The sequence below is a fragment of the Tupaia chinensis genome, unplaced genomic scaffold, assembly GCF_000334495.1.
Source record: "Tupaia chinensis unplaced genomic scaffold, TupChi_1.0 Scaffold147282_1, whole genome shotgun sequence".
In the NCBI taxonomy this organism is placed as follows: Eukaryota; Metazoa; Chordata; class Mammalia; order Scandentia; family Tupaiidae; genus Tupaia; species Tupaia belangeri.
Window position 1 is genome coordinate 5,189,435 of NW_006207133.1, and position 18,028 is coordinate 5,207,462.

The 18,028-nt window shown below is 45.0% G+C and overlaps 1 protein-coding gene across 1 annotated transcript in view; it reads right to left on the reverse strand.

Moving 5' to 3' along the window:
* Nucleotides 1–1,714: 1,714 nt before the first annotated feature.
* Nucleotides 1,715–18,028, reverse strand: part of CLASP1 (cytoplasmic linker associated protein 1) — a gene marked incomplete in the record, with an annotated part of 276,864 nt that continues 260,550 nt past the window's right edge. Inside the window, 3 exon segments of the mRNA XM_027768717.1 lie at nucleotides 1,715–2,367; nucleotides 12,769–12,885; nucleotides 14,713–14,919. Of these exon segments, the coding sequence (XP_027624518.1) occupies nucleotides 2,281–2,367; nucleotides 12,769–12,885; nucleotides 14,713–14,919 (411 nt within the window).

The window sequence follows — 18,028 nt, forward strand, 5'->3', positions numbered from 1 at the left end:
CCCCCCAGTGAGGTGGTAGCGGCATGCGAGTCTCCTTGGTGGCGCGCAGGCAGCAGTTTTCAGATCCAGGCCAAGAGACCAGTGAAGTGATTGCATCTCTAAGTCGGGAGACTGAAGATTGGGCAAGTGTCATCTGAGGCTAGCCCTTTGTGAGTACCCGGAGGATGTCGGACAATGTTCCAGATCCTTCTCGAAGACACCGGGGCTGTGGCGAACCTCTGGGAGTCAAGGAGTTCAAGGAAAAGGTTGCCCTAACTGCACTAGGCATGACGAAACTCACAAAGAACCCAGCTGGAACGCATATTTCTACAACAGAGGAGTCATCAAAAGACTCCCTGCCTCACTCGTACAGTGTGAGACAGAAATCCCATGAGTGAAACATTAACACGCAATATTTATCTGTGAAAGTAAGGCCTGGTCCTGCTATGTTTTGAGCCAAAGTAAGTCAATAATATTCAACCTCTTAAAATACACCCCGCAAGTTCCCTCAACAGCAGCAGTGGGGTTACTCTTCACACCCCTCTACACACACACACACACACACACACACACACACACACACACACACACACACACACACACACACACACACACACACACACACACACACACACACACACACACACACACACACACACACACACACACACAGTAGCGATGGCACCCTGGCTTCACTGTTCCTGGACATTACATGGCCTTTGCCTTCAGTGCGTATTTCCAAACGAAGTATCTGCCTTTCACGACTTTCCACATCACATCTGGAGGGTCAGAGAGGGGGAGAGGTCTATAGAAATAAGTGCTGAGAACCACAGCCTTGGGAGTCCCCACTGCGATCGATCCTAGTAGCTGTGGTGAACTCTGCACTGGAACAGCAAATACCTCATTAAGATGAACGTGAAAAGCAGCATTTTCCTTGTGGAAAAATGAGTTCAATGTAAAGAATCTAAAACAGAACAGCAAGAGACTAGAGAAGCCTTCGCGATTGTATTAAGAATTTCCATTTGGCTTAAGAACTTTACTCTTCATGCTCACTTAACCAGACGCCAAGTCTATAGTTACTTTCCTTGGAGTAATCAGACTCTCATGAGCTTAACAAAAAAGGCCTGATGGTTTCTCCTGGAAGGAAAGGAAACAGACTCTAAAAGTGCTTCAAAGCCTGTTTTTCTGCAATCTGCCACTCATAATTACTTCTTCCCTAAACAATGACTATTTCAACAGATGATCAAGGAAGTACTCTGGTTTGTAAAATTTAAAAACATGATTGTGATACTTGGTCACTCTTTTCTTTGTTGTTCTTAATCCCAAATTAAACAGAAAAGTCAAAGCTGAGATGTAAAGTTGCCATCTACCTGATTAGCTGAGAACATTCTAGACTTGATCAGCTTAGGTATGGCTTGCGGGGAGAGGTAAGAGATGGTGCTACACCTGATCACTGAGTGCCCTTGAAGATGAGGATCCCAATACAACAGGTTTCCCCGAGACCTTGGGGAAACAGACGGTGCTTCGAGAAATGGCATTGCAGGCATCCTTAGGCGATGCTATAAATTTACCTTCCTTGTTTCTGTGCATATTAAAACTTTGACAATTCTTTCAAATAGAAGGCTAGAGCAGGGACTTCATCTGTGGAGTTGTTTGGAGGGGGCTAGAAAGAGAATGTTGGGGGCACTTCTGGTTCTCTGCTAGGAGTGAGGGCAGTCAACCTCCAGGCTGGATATGACAAGTAAAATTTCATGTATTTGTTAAAAGGTTATCTGCAAGTTTTTCTCCTTTTCTTGCTCAAAACATAACTTACAAGACATACGATCCTCCATGGGGTTGGCTTGGAAGGGGCAGGGCTTTGCCCTATACAGGTCATACTCACGGGAAATAAGCTAAGAATGAGGAACACAAAGTAACACCCCACCCCACCCCCAAATCTGTTAACTGAAAATGAGAAAATGCTACTTTCTACCAAGCACTGGCTAGAGAGCTCTGACTTAAAAACTGCACCCCACACACATGGTTTTATGATCTCAGCAGGCTGTACAAGACATGTGTAAGTATGGCTCTTTCGTTTCTTATTCCATTTGATTTCTATGAAGATTGCAATACAGGCCTTGCTTCCTTTACATTCAATACCTGTAAGATTCTACACAAAAGCTGGAAGGGACCAAAATACTGATTGTAATAAATATTTGTGGGCCTCCTGCACTGTCTGGGCAGCCGATGAAGAGGGTGGGAGAGGTCTCTGAGAGGCACCACCGATTGCTTCTAGGTCTACAGAGGAGACAGGCGCTGCCATTAGCTGTGTGTGGACACGTCAGAGGAGGAGCTGCTGTTGCTGTTCGTGGTTTGGGCCCTCTTTATGTATAAGTTTAGTAGCTTCATCTGAAAAAAAGAAGATAAAATGAATCGGCAGGAAGAAAAGCAACCAGGAAGTAGAAAACAGGTATAAAACAAAACCATATCCAGGAAGTCCACGTGGGGGTCTTCCCATGGCAGCACCTCCGTAATCTCTGTAACCACAGCACTTTGTGCTAATTGACAGAACATACTGCAACTGGTTTTCATGACCCAACTTAAAATATTAAACACATATGGGCCAGCAGTTGGCAAAGTGATAACACAACTGGACCCACGTGGGACGTCTTTGGCTTGAGGCTGAACACACCGTGGCATGGACATCCGTGCCCACAATCCAGGCTGGCTGAGGCTCAGGGTGGACTGTGGCGTGAAGTTCCCTGTGGGGAGGCCCGTCTCTCTCACTCTCATAAACTTCAAAAATATCTTAAATAAGTAACATGATAGACAGTGCTGTGACGAACAATGCCATCCAGTACCCAAGGACATTAATGCTCGAAGACTCCAACAGAATCCTAGAACCAACTCCACCACTCACTGGCTGTGAACTTCGGGCAATAATTTTCTGAGTTTCAATGTTCCCACCTGCAAGGAGAACACTTCCAAAGTGCCTTCTGCAATTCCTTGTTCACAAAACATGTCCCCAGAGCACACTTCTGTTTCTACCAGAGCTGTTCTTGCGGGTCCCTCCCACATGTGCTTTCTCCTCCTCCTGCGCAGATCACAGCCCCCCCTGCACAGTTCAGCTCAGAGCCGCTTCCTCCAAGGAGCTGCTCCCCCCTGTCCTGTTCCAGTGGCCCATCAGGTCTGTGCTACAAGGCCCGAGACTTACTGGTCAGTCCTAGGCTGCTTTTCGAGTTTCTCATGTGTCAATTCTGTCCCCAGCTGCATTTTATACCTCTTTAGGGTAAGACAAAGCTTTTACTTTTCCCACATGCCTTAGCAGAGTGCTGTGAACACTGCAGGTTCCTAATACATATTTGTTAAATCAGAGTTTATAAAGAGGAAAAAAATTATCTAGAAGACAGTTAAATTTTTTTCTTTTCTTTTCTTTTTTAAATTACCAGAGAGTGCATGCACTCAGAGACAGAGACAGGGAGAAAGCACCCTCTAATGGGGAATGGTCATGCCACAATCTCTTCTCTATTTCTTTATCCAGAAAAGATTTTGGACATGGACACACACATGCCTGGCACAGCTGCCAGGCTTGGGATTCAAACTGTGATCAGTCATGCAGGATTCAGCCCCCTTAAGCACTAAGCTACAGGGCTGGCTCAAGATACTTATGTTTCTATGACAGGCCAGTTATAAATTAGTTGCTGTTAAAGTTTGAAGGTTTCCCAAATCTATGTGTTGGGACTTGGTTGTATTGTAAAGTGTTAAGTGAAAACTTAACCCCCTCGTATGAGTAAAAGGGACCAGAATAGGCCAGAAGTTGGCCCCTGACCCTTGGCTGTACAGACTATGAATTGAATAAATCTTTATTTTTATGAATCACTCAATTACAGGTATTTCTTTTTCTTTTTTTTTTTTTTTGGAGAGGTTTCTGCTATAGGGCGCCTATGCTTGCCGGTCAGACAGAGAGAGACAGAGAGACAGAAAGTGAGAAATCACTCCCCAGGGGGGATGGCCACGCCGCAATCCCTTCCCCTCCATTCTCCTCTCGGGATCTTGGGCACGCACACACACGTGCCCAGCGTGAGTTTTAAGCCACCGGGTCTGGGACTCAAACTGCGGTCAACTACATGGGAGTCCCGCGACACAGCCATTACACTAACTGCTGGTCCCAATTTCAGGTATTTCTGTTAGCAAAGCAATGGAGGACTAATACACTTTGTTAAAAATTGCTATCCTTATTTTCAACTCAAAACCACTAACATATTCGTCTAGTCAAGTTTAGAATATAATTGCATGAGGTCATCAGGTGGTGTAGTGGTTAAGGCACTGGATTCCCACATGGCTGACCAAGGTTTGGGTCCCAGACCCAATGGCTCAAAGCTCATGCTGGGTGCGTGTGCGTTCATGCCTCACATCCTGAGAGGAGAATGGACTGCAGTGTAACCGAACCTTGGGGGTGATTTCTCACTTTCTCTGTCTCTCCAGCGAGCAAATGTGCCTAAAAAAAAAAACAAAAAATAAACAACTCTCCAAAAAATGAACAAATAAAAGGAATATAATTGCATGCATGAAGAAAAGATAAGGATAGAGTTAATAAATGCGCATGTGTTTGACAGTTTATAAGGAGCTTTTTTTGGGGGGGGAGAGGTTTTTGCTATAGGGTGTGTGCACTCACTAGAAAGACCATGCCGCAATCCCTTCTCCTCCACTCTCCTCTCAGGATCTTGGGAATGCACACACACGTGCCCGGCCTGAGTGTAAGTCACCGGGTCCAGGACTTGAACTGCAGTCAACTACATGGGAGTCCAGCAACATAGTCATTATGCCATCTGCTGGTCCCTACAAGAAACTTTTAAAAACTTTTTCTTTATTCATGATAGAGCACATGAGCGTGCATGTGAAAGCGGGAGAAAGAGTGGGGAGGGGGAGAGGGAGTGGGGAAGAGAGAGAGGGAGAGGGAGAGGGAGGAGCACCCTCAACAGGATGTGGTCATGCCGTGATCCCCATTTTCTGGTCCTCCAGTGTGCGGGATCCTGGGCTCTTACGCTTGTGCCCAGTGATTTGAAGCATGGCTGTCACGTGAGATCTGGTACCTCTTGAGCGGTGCATCACCACTGCAGCACAGAGCCAGCCCTACAGAGAGCTCTTATACGGATCATCACATTGAGTGGTTGGGAAAGTCATGACGTTATTTTTTCTTTTTTTTGAGAAGTTTTTCACTATAGGGCGGGTGCACTCGCCAGACAGACAGAGAAAGACATAGAGACAGAAAGCAAGAAATCACCCCCCAGGGGGGATGGTCACGCCGCGATCCCTTCTCCTCCATTCTCCTCTCGGGATCTTGGGCACGCACGCACACATGCCCAGCAATGATGTATTTTTTCTATGCATCATGACTTTTCTGACAACCTAATATTTGAGAAATCCTCTGAAATAAGCAGAATAGGCTCTCCCCTTTTACGAACAAAAAAGCTGGGTTTCAGAGAGCTTGTTTAGCAAGCTGAGAAAATTCAAATTGGAGTGTTATAACTTTAGGATGTTAAATGCAATCCTCATGGCAACAACAGAGAAAATGAGAATACACACTAGAGGAGATGAAGAGGGACTGCAATGTTTCATTACAAAAAGATAAAGCAAGAGAAGATAATTCAAGAAATGAAGGACAAAAAGCAATAAAGTATATAGAACATAAATAGCAAAATGACACCTCTTTATCAATAAATACTGTAAATATAAATGATTTGAAGCCCTCCAATCAAATGACAGAGATTGGCAGAAAGGATTAAAAACGATCCAATTATATGCTGTCTATAAGAGACTCACTTTAGAGCCCAAGACACTCAAGTTGAAAGTGAAAGGACGGAAAGGACACTGCACACGGAAGCAGTCAGAAAGCAAGGGTGACCCACGTGCAGCGGCACGGGCTACCGCTGTGTGATGCTGAGACCCAGCGGGAAGGCCTGGCTTAGCCTGAATGTGCCAGGTGTGTCCAGAAGTAGGCCCATGATCAGTACCCTGTGGGGGCCCTCTCCTTCCTCTCATAAAAGACAGACGGACTTCCTGAAACAACCCTTTCGAAACAGACGAAGAGAAAGGATGTCTACGCTGATACCAGACAAAACAGACTTAAAATCAAAAAAGGCTTTAAGATGGCTCAGCTGCTTAGACGCAGGCGGTAGCATCCTGACCTACAGTACTAAAAGCCTCAGGGCTGACCAGGGGTCAGGAGAGATGACCTGAAACACACAGGCACAGGTAGCCAAGAGCCTGGCTAGCCAGACGGCTGGGGAAGGGAAGTGTGTTGTGACAAGATCCTACCAAAGTGCCTGCCTCCATCCAACTCCTCCTCTCATGAAAAGAAATAAAATTAACCTAAAAAAATACTTAGGAGACAAGGACATTATATATTAATGAGGGGCTCAATAAAGTGAGAAGGTATAACAACTATGAGTATCTACATAATAAATTAGCAAAGCATATGAAGAAAAAAATGACAGAACTGAAGGAAGAAACAGGTCTATAATAATAGTTGGGGGACTTCAATACCTCCCTCTTGATGACAGATAAAACAAGACAGAAGATAAGTCAGGAAGCAGAGAAAGCGAACAGCACAATAAACTAGCAGTATAACAGGCATATACACCATGCACATTCTCAAGTGCCCATATGGGGGATTTTTCTTTGTTTTTCTTTTTTTTTTTTTTTTTTTAGGCCTTTGCTATAAGGCATGTGCACTCACTGGAGAGAGGCAGAAAGAGAAGAAAAGTGAAAAATCACCCCCCAAGGGAGATGGCCATGACACAATCCCTTCTCCTCCATTCTCCTCTCAGGATTCTGGGCATGCACACACACATGTCCAGAATGATTTTCAAGCTGCCAGGTCTGGGACTTGAACTGCAGTCAGCCATGTGGGAGTAAGGCACTTTAACCACCATGACACCTGCTGGAGATTTTTCAAGATGTATTATTTGTTAGCCATAAGTCTTATCTCAATAAATTTACAAAGACAGATATCACCCCTGTTCTGACCATATGAGATGAAGTAAAAAATCATTAACAGAAGGAAAACTGAAAAACTCGAAATTTTGTGAAAATTAAGCAACATCCTCTTTTCTTTTTTTTTAAAGTGTTTTTGCCATAGAGCACATGCACTCACTAGAGAGAGAGAGTGAGAAATCATTCCCCTAGGACAGACAGCCATACCACAATTTCTTCTCCTTCATTCTCCTCTCAGGATTTTGGGTATGCATATACACACGTGCTTGTGTGATTTTCAAGCCACTGGATCTGGGATGCAGACTGTGGTCAGACATGCAGTAATTTAGTGCCTTAACCACCATGCCACCAGCTGGCCCCAAGCAACATCCTCTTAAGTAACCAACTGGTCAAGAAAAAAAAAAATCACAAGGAATATTTAAAAATGTTCTGAGACAAATGAAAATAAAAACACGATGTTCCAAAACTGTGATGCAGTGAAAGTGGAGCGAAGAGGGAAATTAACAGCTATAAATGCTTACATAAGAAAAGAGGATGGAGCAAAGCAGTTGGCATAATGGCCATGTCGCTGGGTTCCCATGTAGTCGACCGTGGTTCAAGTCCCGGACGTGGTGGCTTAAACTCACGCCAGGTGCATGTGCATGTGTGCCCAAGATCTCACGAGGAGAATGGAGGAGAAGGGACTATGGTGTGGCCAATCCCCTGGGGGGTGATTTCTCACTTTCTATCTCTTTCTGGAGAGTGCATGCACCCTATAGCAAAAACCTCTCCAACAAAAGGAAAGAGGATGAATCTTAAATCAACAACCTAGCTTTATATTTTGTGGATCTAGGAAGAAAAAGAATAAATTAAGCTAAGAGCTAGGAAAAGAAAATAATAAAAATTAAGGAAAAATGAACTAAATTCAAAAATAGGAAAAAAATATTAATAAAATCAAAAGTTGATTCTTTGAAAAGATTCAGAAAATTGACAAACCTTTAGCTAGGCAGACTGAAAAAAAGAAGAGAGACTCAAATCATTAAAATCTGAAATGAAGATAGGGACACTACTACTGATTCTATGGGAACGAAAATTGTAAGAGAGGACTATGAACAATTATATGCCAAGAAACTACATAATATACATGAAATGGACAAATATCTACAAACACAAGATCACTCAACAAACAAGAAATACAAGGAAACTACCTCGACACGTTTTAAACTATATATGCAAAATCCACAGCAAATACACTTCATGGTGAAAGGCTGAAAACTTACAACATGAAGAACAAGGCACGATCTCTTTCTTTCTCAACTTTAACACAGCACTACTCCAGGTAGAACAATGAGACAAGAAGAAATAAAAGGTATACATATTGGAAAGGAAGGAGTAAAAATCATCTTTGTTTGTAGAAGATACTATCTTATATGTAGAAAACTCTATAAAGATTACACACATATAAACAAATGTCAGAACTAATAAGTGAATTCAGCAAAGCAGTAGGATACAGAGACAAGCAAAAAACTAAGTTGAATTCCTGCATACTAACATTAGAGAAACAACCCTAAAAGGAAATTAATAAAATAGTAAGTATAATACACCACATTAACAGTGGAACGATAAAAACCATATATGATCATGTTAATTGATGCAGAAAAAGTGTGATAAAAGACAACATCCTGGGACCAGTGGTTAGCATAATGGCTATGTCACTGGACTCCCATGTAGCCAACTGCGGTTCAAGTCCCTGACCCCGGTGGCTTAAACTCACACCGGGTGCGTCTGCGTGTGTGCCTAAGATCTTTTTTTTTTTTTTTTTGAGAGGTTTTCGCTACAGGGTGCGTGCGCTCTCCAGACAGACAGAGAGAGACAAAGCGAGAAATCACCCCTCAGGGGGGATGGCCACGCCACAATCACTTCTCCTCCATTTTCCTCTTGGGATCTTGGGTACACACGCACACGCGCCTGGCGTGAGTTCAAGCCACCGGGTCTGGGATTCGAACCGCGGTCGACTACATGGGAGTGAGCGACATAGCCATTATGCTAACTACTGGTCCCAACATGCCTAAGATCCTGAGAGGAGAAAAGAGGAGAAGGGATTGTGGCATGGCCATCCCCCCTGGGGAGGGGGGTGATCTCTCTCTTTCTGTCTCTGTCTCTCTAGTGAGTACATGTGGCCTATAGCAAAAATACCCCCTGCCCCCCCAAAAAATCCCTTCATAAATAAGACTCTCAACAAAACAGGTACAGAAGGTTCATCTCTCGACACAATTAAAACCATATTATGAAAAAAAATATATTATGATGGGACCAACAGATGGTGTAATGGTAATATCGCTAGACTCCCATGTAATCACAACTGCAGTTTGAGTCCTAAACCCCGCAGCTTGAAACTCATGTAGGATGTGTGTGCCTGCATACTCGAGATCCTGAGAGAAGAATGGAGGTGAAGGGATTGTGGTATGGCCATCCACCCCTCCCACCCCCCCACCAAGGTTGATTTCTTGCTTTCTATTTCTCTGTCTCTCCAGTAAGCTCATGTGTCCTATAGCGAAAAACAAAAACAAAAACCCCAAAAAACAAAAGCAAAAACCCACCACGTATGACAAACTGCAGCTAACATTATGAACAGAGAACATCTGAAGTCTTTCCCACTAAAACTGGAAGACAGGGGGGCCAGCAGGTGGCATGGTAGTTAAGACACTGAACACTCCCACATGGCTAAGCATGGTTCGAGTCCTGGATCTGGTGGCTTGCTTTCTCACTTTCCCTCTCTGTGTGTCTCTCTCTTTGGTCAAATTAAAATAAATGAATGAGTAAATAAAATTAAATAATTAAAAAAAAGGGAAGAAGGCAAAGTTGTCCACTTTCTCTACTTTATTTCAACAGGGTATTGGAAATTCTAGCCAATGCGATCAGACAAGAAAGGGAAACAAAAGATATTCAAATAGAAAAGGAAGACGTGAAACTGACCCTATTTGCAGATAATATGATTATGTACAGAGAAAATCCAAAGAATGCATTAAAAAAATCCTAGAAGTAATAAATATAGTAGAGTTGCAGGATACAAAACTGATATACAAAACTTTATAGTTTTTTGGGGGACCAGCAGATGGTGTAATGGTTATGTTGCTGGACTCCCACGTAGTCAACCACAGTTTGAGTCCTGGACCCGGCAGCTTAACCATGTGTGTGCCTGCCCAAGATCCTGAGAGGAGAATGGAGGAGAAGGGAATGTGACGTGGTCATCCCCTCTGTGGGGGTGGGAGGCGATTTCTTGCTTTTTGTCTCTCTAGTGAACACATGTATTCCCAACACTCAATATACCAAATGTCTGAACTCTATGGCAGAAATTGGAAGATTCAAAGAAATAAGAATAGGGAAAAGCAGCACAGATACCACAGATTGTGTGAGAAGAGGGGTGGAAAGGAGAAGGTGGATGGGAAGGAGAAAAAAAACATTTAACAGATATAAGAGAATGTAAGGCACTTTCTTGAAAAAAGGTGTATGGTAATATTCTTTATTTGATTATCACGCACTAACATGCATGCTTTGAAAAGCCATATTGTATGCCATAAAGATGTATAACAATTAAATGTAAATTTAAAAAAAGAAAAGGAAACAGTTCCATTTATAATAGCATTAAAAAATGTTTAGGAGTTAAGTGGAGATGAATGACCCAATAAAAACTATAAAACCTTGCTGAAAGACATGAAAGATGGCACACACAAAAGAAAACCAAACATCCTGGGGAGATCTGCAGGTGGTTAGGGTGCTGGACTCCCACATGACCAACTGTGGTTTGAGTTTCAAAACCTGGTGGGTTGCTTTTTCACTTTCCCTTTCTCTGTCTCTTTCTGGTAACTACAGAAAGTTAAAAAACAATAATAATGACAAATAAAATAAATAAAACTGAAAAAAGAAAAACAAATAAAATCCCAAACCTGCTGGCTCCAAGGCCTAGTTTCTTAAGATCTTTGTGTGCCCCTGAACAGGTTAAAGGGATGATTGGGCCAGCAGGTAGCATAGTGCTTAAGGTGCTGGACTCCCACATGGTCGATTGTGGTTTGATTTCCAGACCCAGTGACTTGAAACTCACAGCAGGAACATGTGAGTGTGTGCCCAAAATCCTAAGAGGAGAATGGAGGAGGGGGACTGTGGTATGGCCATCCCCCTTGGGGGGGTGATTTCTCACTTTTCTCTATTTCTCTGTATCTCTGTCCCCAGCAAATGCACGTGTCCTATATCTCTGATGGGGATCAGCAGATGGTGTAATGGTTATGTTGCTAGAATCCCACATAGTCGACTGCAGTTTGAGTCCTGGGCCCAGTGACTTAAAATTCACACTGGGCATGTGTGCTTCTGCATCAAAAATCCTGAGAGGAGAATGGAGAGAAGGGACTGCAGTGTGGCCATCTCCCCAGGGGTGATTTTTTGCTTTCTATTTCTCTGTCTCTCTGGCCAGCGCACATGCCCCATAGCAAAAATCTCTCTAACAAATAAATTTTTTTTTAAAAGGGTGACCACTACCCTTATTCCACAGGGCTATCATCACGAACATGCATGCTGTCCATGCATGTCAAGAATACAGGACAGTGCCTGAGGTGGGTGCCAGGTAACAGCAGCTATTATCACTAGTTTGGTGATACCCATGAGAGACTCAACAACCTATTAAGTGACGAGGTACATTCCATTAGTGTTTCTCTGCAAGAAAACAAGTTCGTTTCTAAACAAAGTTGTCTTTCTTTTGGGGTAAACTAGAAGCTTAGTTATTTCAAAAACAGGAGTTGTAACAGACTATGCTGTATTGCATTAGTCTTAAAATTACTTAGTATATATAGTTGCTCATCTTCTCATTCATTCATGATAGAGCACATGCCTATGTAAGAGAGAGAGAGAGAGAGAGAGAGGCTTGCAATGGGACATGTCCACATCCTAATCCCTTCTTCAGTCCTCCATCCTACCAGGATCCTGTGTGTGTGTTTTCAGGCCAGCTGGGCTGGGGGCTTGATCTGTGATTTGCATGTGGCTTCCAGCTCCAGAATCTGGTAAGCTACCAGCTGCACAGAGACTGGGACCTCAATTTAAAAAAAAAAAATTTTTTTTCTTTAAGATTTTTGCCAAAGGGCACATGCACTCACTAGAGAGATGGTAAGAGGGAAAGTGAGAAATCACCTCCCAGGGAGAATGGCTATGCTGCAATCCCTTTTCTTCCACTCTTGTCCTGAGATTTTGGGCATGCATGCACAGGTACCCAGCATGATTTTCTTTTTTTTTTTTTTTTTTTTTGGGGACAGGTTTTTTGCTATAGGGCGCGTGCGCTCGCCAGACAGAGAGAGACATAGAGACAGAAAGCGAGAAATCATCCCCCAGGGGGGATGGTCACGCTGCAATCCCTTCTCCTCCATTCTCTTCTCGGGATCTTGGGCACGCACACACAAGCGCCTGGCGTGAGTTTTAAGCCACCGGGTCTGGGACACGAACCGCGGTCGACTACATGGGAGTCCAGCGACATAGCCATTACACTAACTGCTGGTTCCCAACCCAGCATGATTTTCAAGTTGCTGGGTCCAGGACTCAAACCACAGTCAGTCTCACGGGAGCCCAGCACCTTAACCAGTAGGCCACCTGTTGGTCTCAGGGCCTCAAGATTTTTAAGATAAACTTAAAGCTTTTTTGTTTTAAAGTTCTATCTTAAAAAAAAAAAAGTTTTTAGAGGCCTATTACCTACAACTGACTAAGAAAAACCTGGGGTCAGAGGCAAAGCCAAGTGGACTGCTGCCAAGCTGGCAGAGACCGGTGTGCTATCAGCCCAGGTAACACTATACATACCTTGCTCCCCGTGAGCTGTGCGAGGTGAGGTTTCAGATCTTCTCCGATTACGGAATAAATTGCCACTAAGCAAAACACGCTGGCCTTACGCACACTACTTTCAGTGTTGTCATAACCCTAGAGAGCCGAAAGAGAAAAAAAAAAGGAAATCGGATCAAAGATTTGCTTCATAGTCCACGTTTCATCACCATTTCCACAAATGCCCCCGCAGTTTAACTTTGGGCTTGTCAACAACAATCAGGGTCTACCTCAGCCCTGAGAGCTTTCACCTAAAAAAGGTTGGAACTCACGAGTGTCAGGAGTGGTCCAGTTCTTGGGGGGACAGAAACAGAGGTTGGTAAGTCCTGGCCTGGTCTGCCTCCACACAGACACAACTTTACAACAAGCAAATACTCAAAACACATCACGAGACAGAATGAGGATAGAAGTGGAGGGGGAAAACAACTTGCTTCTTTCACATTTCTCCAATGGTAAAGCAAATTTCATGTGGGAAGCATCTTTAAAGGTGAGTGTTACATGGTCTAAGGCTTTCTACCCTCCAGGGATGGCCGGGGAACTGCTGGTCCCTGAACCAGGTTTTTCAAAAAATATTTTTAGAGCTTTTTGCCTTAGGGCATGTGCACTTGCTGGAGAGAGACAGAGACAGTGATAGGGAAAGTGAGAAATCATCCCCGGGAATCAGCAGTTAGGATAATGGCTATGTCGCTGGACTCCCACATAGTTGACCGCGGTTCGCGTCCCGGACCCGGTGGCTTAAAACTCACGCCGGGCGCGTGTGCATGCATGCCCAAGATCCCGAGAGGAGAATGGAGGAGAAGGGATTGCAGCATGACCATCCCCCCTGGGGGATGATTTCTCACTTTCTGTCTCTATGTCTCTCTCTGTCTGTCTGGTGAGTGCACGCGCCCTATAGCAAAAACCTCTCCAAAAAAAAAAAAAAAAAAGAACTCATCCCCCAGGGGATGGCCATGCTGTAATCCCTTCTCCATTCTCCTCCTGGGATCTTGGGCATGCGTGCACATGCATGCATGCATGTGTACATGAGTTTTCAGCCACCAGGTCTGGGACTTGAACCACAGTTGGGTATGTGGGAGTCCAGCAACGTCACTGCTATATCATCTGGTAGACCCTGAACCAGTTCTTCTAGAAGCCATCTCTCCCCACCCCGAACTGAAAACCACTCTCTACTGTAAAGCAGCACTTAGCCCTGCATCTGTAGATGTCTGCATGGCTGTGCTGCATCTTGTGGCAGGCTAAAAGCCCTTGTCGTGGTGCCATACAGTGCAACACATTTGTTTCCTTAAAGTTTACTTATTTATTGCCTCAGAGAGAGAGAACGAGACACACGGGTAAGCACCCTTCGCAGAGTCTCACTGTGCTGTGATCCTACCACCCCACCCAGCCAGATCACGGGAACACTGTGGTACCTGCATGTTCAGGTCAGCCTGGTACCAGACCTGGGCTCCCAAGTGGCTCTGGTGTCAAACACTGGGGCCCGTTGCGTGTGCCCCGTGGATGGGCTAGGACATGGTTTTTACCTGCCTGAGTCTACCTCACTTGGTGCCTCATGCCGAGAAGAGTTCAGTAAGTGTTGGATATGTGAGAACAAGGTACACTGATTTACACTCCTCGGTCCACCTCGCCCAGGCCTGGGGCCGCAGGAGATGTGCAATAAAGTTTGTTGAGAGAATGCACAACAATGAAAGAAATGGCCAAATACAGTCATAGTTAAAAGTTCATTCTGTGAACTGTAGATCCTGGCCACCAGGAAGTCTTCCTGTTGCCTTTAGGAGAGGGTGGACCAGAAGGCTGAGAACATCTCTGCCACACAGCATCCCAGGTCCTGAGGTACAGGTCACCAGGGCTTCTCCCACAGCTCTGTGTTACTTGGAACTGAACAGTCACTGCTCTAGGCTCAGCCCAGGTACTCGGCAAGGGGCCTACCTGCAGCAGGCCTGGGATGATGTCTGCGAGGAGCTGCAGCAGGGACTCCTTGGCGATCCTCTCCACGACTTTGGTCTGCATCTTGATGGCAGCGAGGTTGATGGGGTAGTCAGCTGTCTGGATGATGGGACAGAGCACTTTGATGCACTGCTCTGGATGGATGGAACTGGCCAGTGTGGACGCGGCCTCCTCAGCAGCTCGCACTACCTGAAATACCCAGTGCCCACAGAGAGTGAGTGCCACGTGCCACAAGGGGACAGGGACCAAATACCACTTCTGCCTCATTTCAGAGGCCAAATGACAATGGACTCACTGAATGCCCATGGCGGCCATCAAGCTCTCTGGCTAACATCACTGAATGAAGTAACACATGGTTCGGAGGCAGTTTGAGAGGTGGGGTGGAGGGGTAGGGAACATGGTAAACACAGGAATGGGGGACAGTTCTCCAAGTACAGCCCCCAGCAGTGCCCCCATGAGTTTGTGAGACACGCAGCTTCTCAGGCCCGCCCAAACCTGTGGTCCCTGAGGCAGCCTGACTGGAGCCGGGGCCCAGCCAGCTGTGCTGTCAGGCATGTGTGTCATTCTCCACATGCTAATGTGACCGTTACTGTCCTATGAGATTAGGACCTGAAAATACGAACACCTCCCCAAGGCTCATGGGACACCAAGCTGCTGTAGCTGAGAGGAGCCTGGAAGGAAGCCAAGGCAACTTCCACACCACAATTTCCTCTGAGGGGGCCTAGCTACAGGGTGGCTGGGAAGGATGGGAGATATCTGAAGGCATCTTCCTAAGGAATCTCTTTTGAAAGCTGCTTTCCTAGTAATCTGTGTCTATGATGCCCCCTGCCTTGCACATTAAGGTAAAGTGCAGAAGTGACCACCTCATGGTCAGCAGGGCAGTCTTTGACCTTCGGAAGCCACAAAGACCCTCTAGTAACATAGATGGAAGATAACGTGAGGGCAGCAAGGAAGAAGAGCATGGAAGAAGGTGCAGAAAGAGCCTGGGCCAGCAGTGTAGAGAGCTGGAAGCAGACCCCTGGCACAACTGCTAAAACCCCATTTTCTCATGTAAAGTAGGGACAGCTCACAAAAACAATGAGCAGCGTCCATGTGAATACTGCTCCTGGGCATTAATAGCACGAGAGCCCATCTATTACATAAGTGGGAGGTAAACAAAGACACTAAACCAAAATGGCTCTGGGTTTTTTTTTTTTTTACTTAAAGAATTATTTTAACTTATCATTATTATCTTTAATTTGCTGCTGGGCACACCAGCTCACTGCCTGGCTTCTTCCTTCCTGTCTGATCTCTTCGCTCACTCAGGGTGGCTGTCTGGGCCAAGTCATCAGGTAATCCTTCAGGACTCACTCCCCGAGACAGAACCCTAGGAAGCCTCAGGTGCACACTTTCCACTGAATGTAAACATTTTGTTGAAACAGCCTCTCCTGTTAGACTAGAAGTTCCTTGAAGGCAAGATCCTATCTTAGCCATCTTTCTTTCTTTTTACTTTGTATTTGCAAGAGGTCATGTGTGCCAGTCGAGAGAGAGAGAGAGAGAGAGAGAGAGAGAGAAAGTACCTACAATGAGGTGTGGTCACGCTGGAATCTCTTCTCCTCCACTTCTCTATCCTGTCACATGTGCCTGGCAAGTATTTCGAGCCACTGGGGTTAGGATCTGAACCACCATCAGCCATGTGAGATTTGGCTCTCTGCACTGCCCTTGACTACTGTGTGACAAGGCCAGCCCTCAGGCAACTTTTTATCCCCTTGCTGGCATAATATCCAATATATCGCAGCTGCTCAATGGATATGTGTCAAACTAAATTTTCCTACAGCATGCAACTTCGTTTTTTTAAAAATGCTCATGACTGACAAACTCAGCTTGAGGACATGCGGTACTAACCAGCACTTATGAACAGCCCCCAAAACAAGAAGGCAGGCAAGTTACCTACGCAGCACAAGGACTGCAGTAGGTCACACACTGGAAAGCAACACAGTAATTCTTTAGAAAAGAGCCAGGTTCAGGTGAACTTTTTCAAGTACCCAGTTGCATGAAGAGCCTGTTTTTCAGCAGAGTTCCATCAAACAGAGTTCCCTAAGATGAAGTGCATCTTTCTTCTGTGGCTCATGCAGGCTCCTTGGCTGCTCTGAGTCCATGCTGTACATGAGAAAGCCAAGCTTGTGGCTATACCTACGTGGCTGAGCTACACAGAGCTGAGCAGATGGAGAAAAGTGGAAGGGGAACAGTCCCTCTCATTTCTAATCTAGTCCAGCCACAAGACCATGCTTAGAAACCACTGGCTTTCCTGTGTACAAAACTGCTGTGCACAAGCATCGTAACATATGGTCAAAATGATGAAGAAATTTAAGGACTTTGTTTTTAAGTTTGGGGGAAAAAAATGAAGGGGTCAGAAAACTAGATTTTGCAGGTATATCAAAGTTAGAAAACTAGGGGCCAGCAGGTGGTGTGTAGGTTAAGGTGCTGGATTTTACATGGCTGACTCTGCGGTTCAGGTTTTGTACCTGGCAGCCTGAAAATCATGCTGAGCGCATGTGTATGCATGCCCCAAATCCCAAGAGGACAATGGAGGAAAGGGATTGTGGAATGGCTATTCCCTGTGGGGAGTGATTTTTCATTTTCTCTGTCTCTCTCTCTGACAGGTGCACATGTCTTACAGCACAACTTGAAAAAAAATAATGATGTATAGGGATTGATGTTTAGGATCCCACTAGGAGGTGAGAAGTTCAGTGGATGGAAAGAACGTGGGATTGGGAGACAAATTGGGATTCAAGTCCCAGCAGGATCATGTTCTAGTCTTAACAGGAGCAAGCTAGAAGCCTCCTAGCACCCCAAGGCAATAAATTGCTGAGCTCAAGGGAAGAACCCCATTGTGAGGTTTTCTTTCTCTTCTGTCTCCCATTCTCCCCTGCCATTCACGTCAAAGTGAACGACCCTCAGTGAGTTGCTGGGAACACACAAAGTTTCAGATCTGCTGAGCTGAAACTCAAACCCAGGAAAAATTTCCTCATATAAGATGATACCTGCAGAAAGTGTTCAATAAAATGTGTCAACACAAGGAGGTTTTCTGAAACTGTCTGAAAATAAAATGTCAAAAACTGGACATTAAGTAGGTACTTGGGACCAGCAGTCAGCGTAATGGCTATGTTGCTGGACTCCCATGTAGTCGACCGTGGTTCAAGGCCTGGACCTGTGTGTGTGTGTGTGTGTGCGTGCCCAAGATCCATAGAGGAGAATGGAAGAGAAGGGACTGTGGTGTGGCCATCCCCCATGGGGGGTGATTTCTCGCTTTCTATCT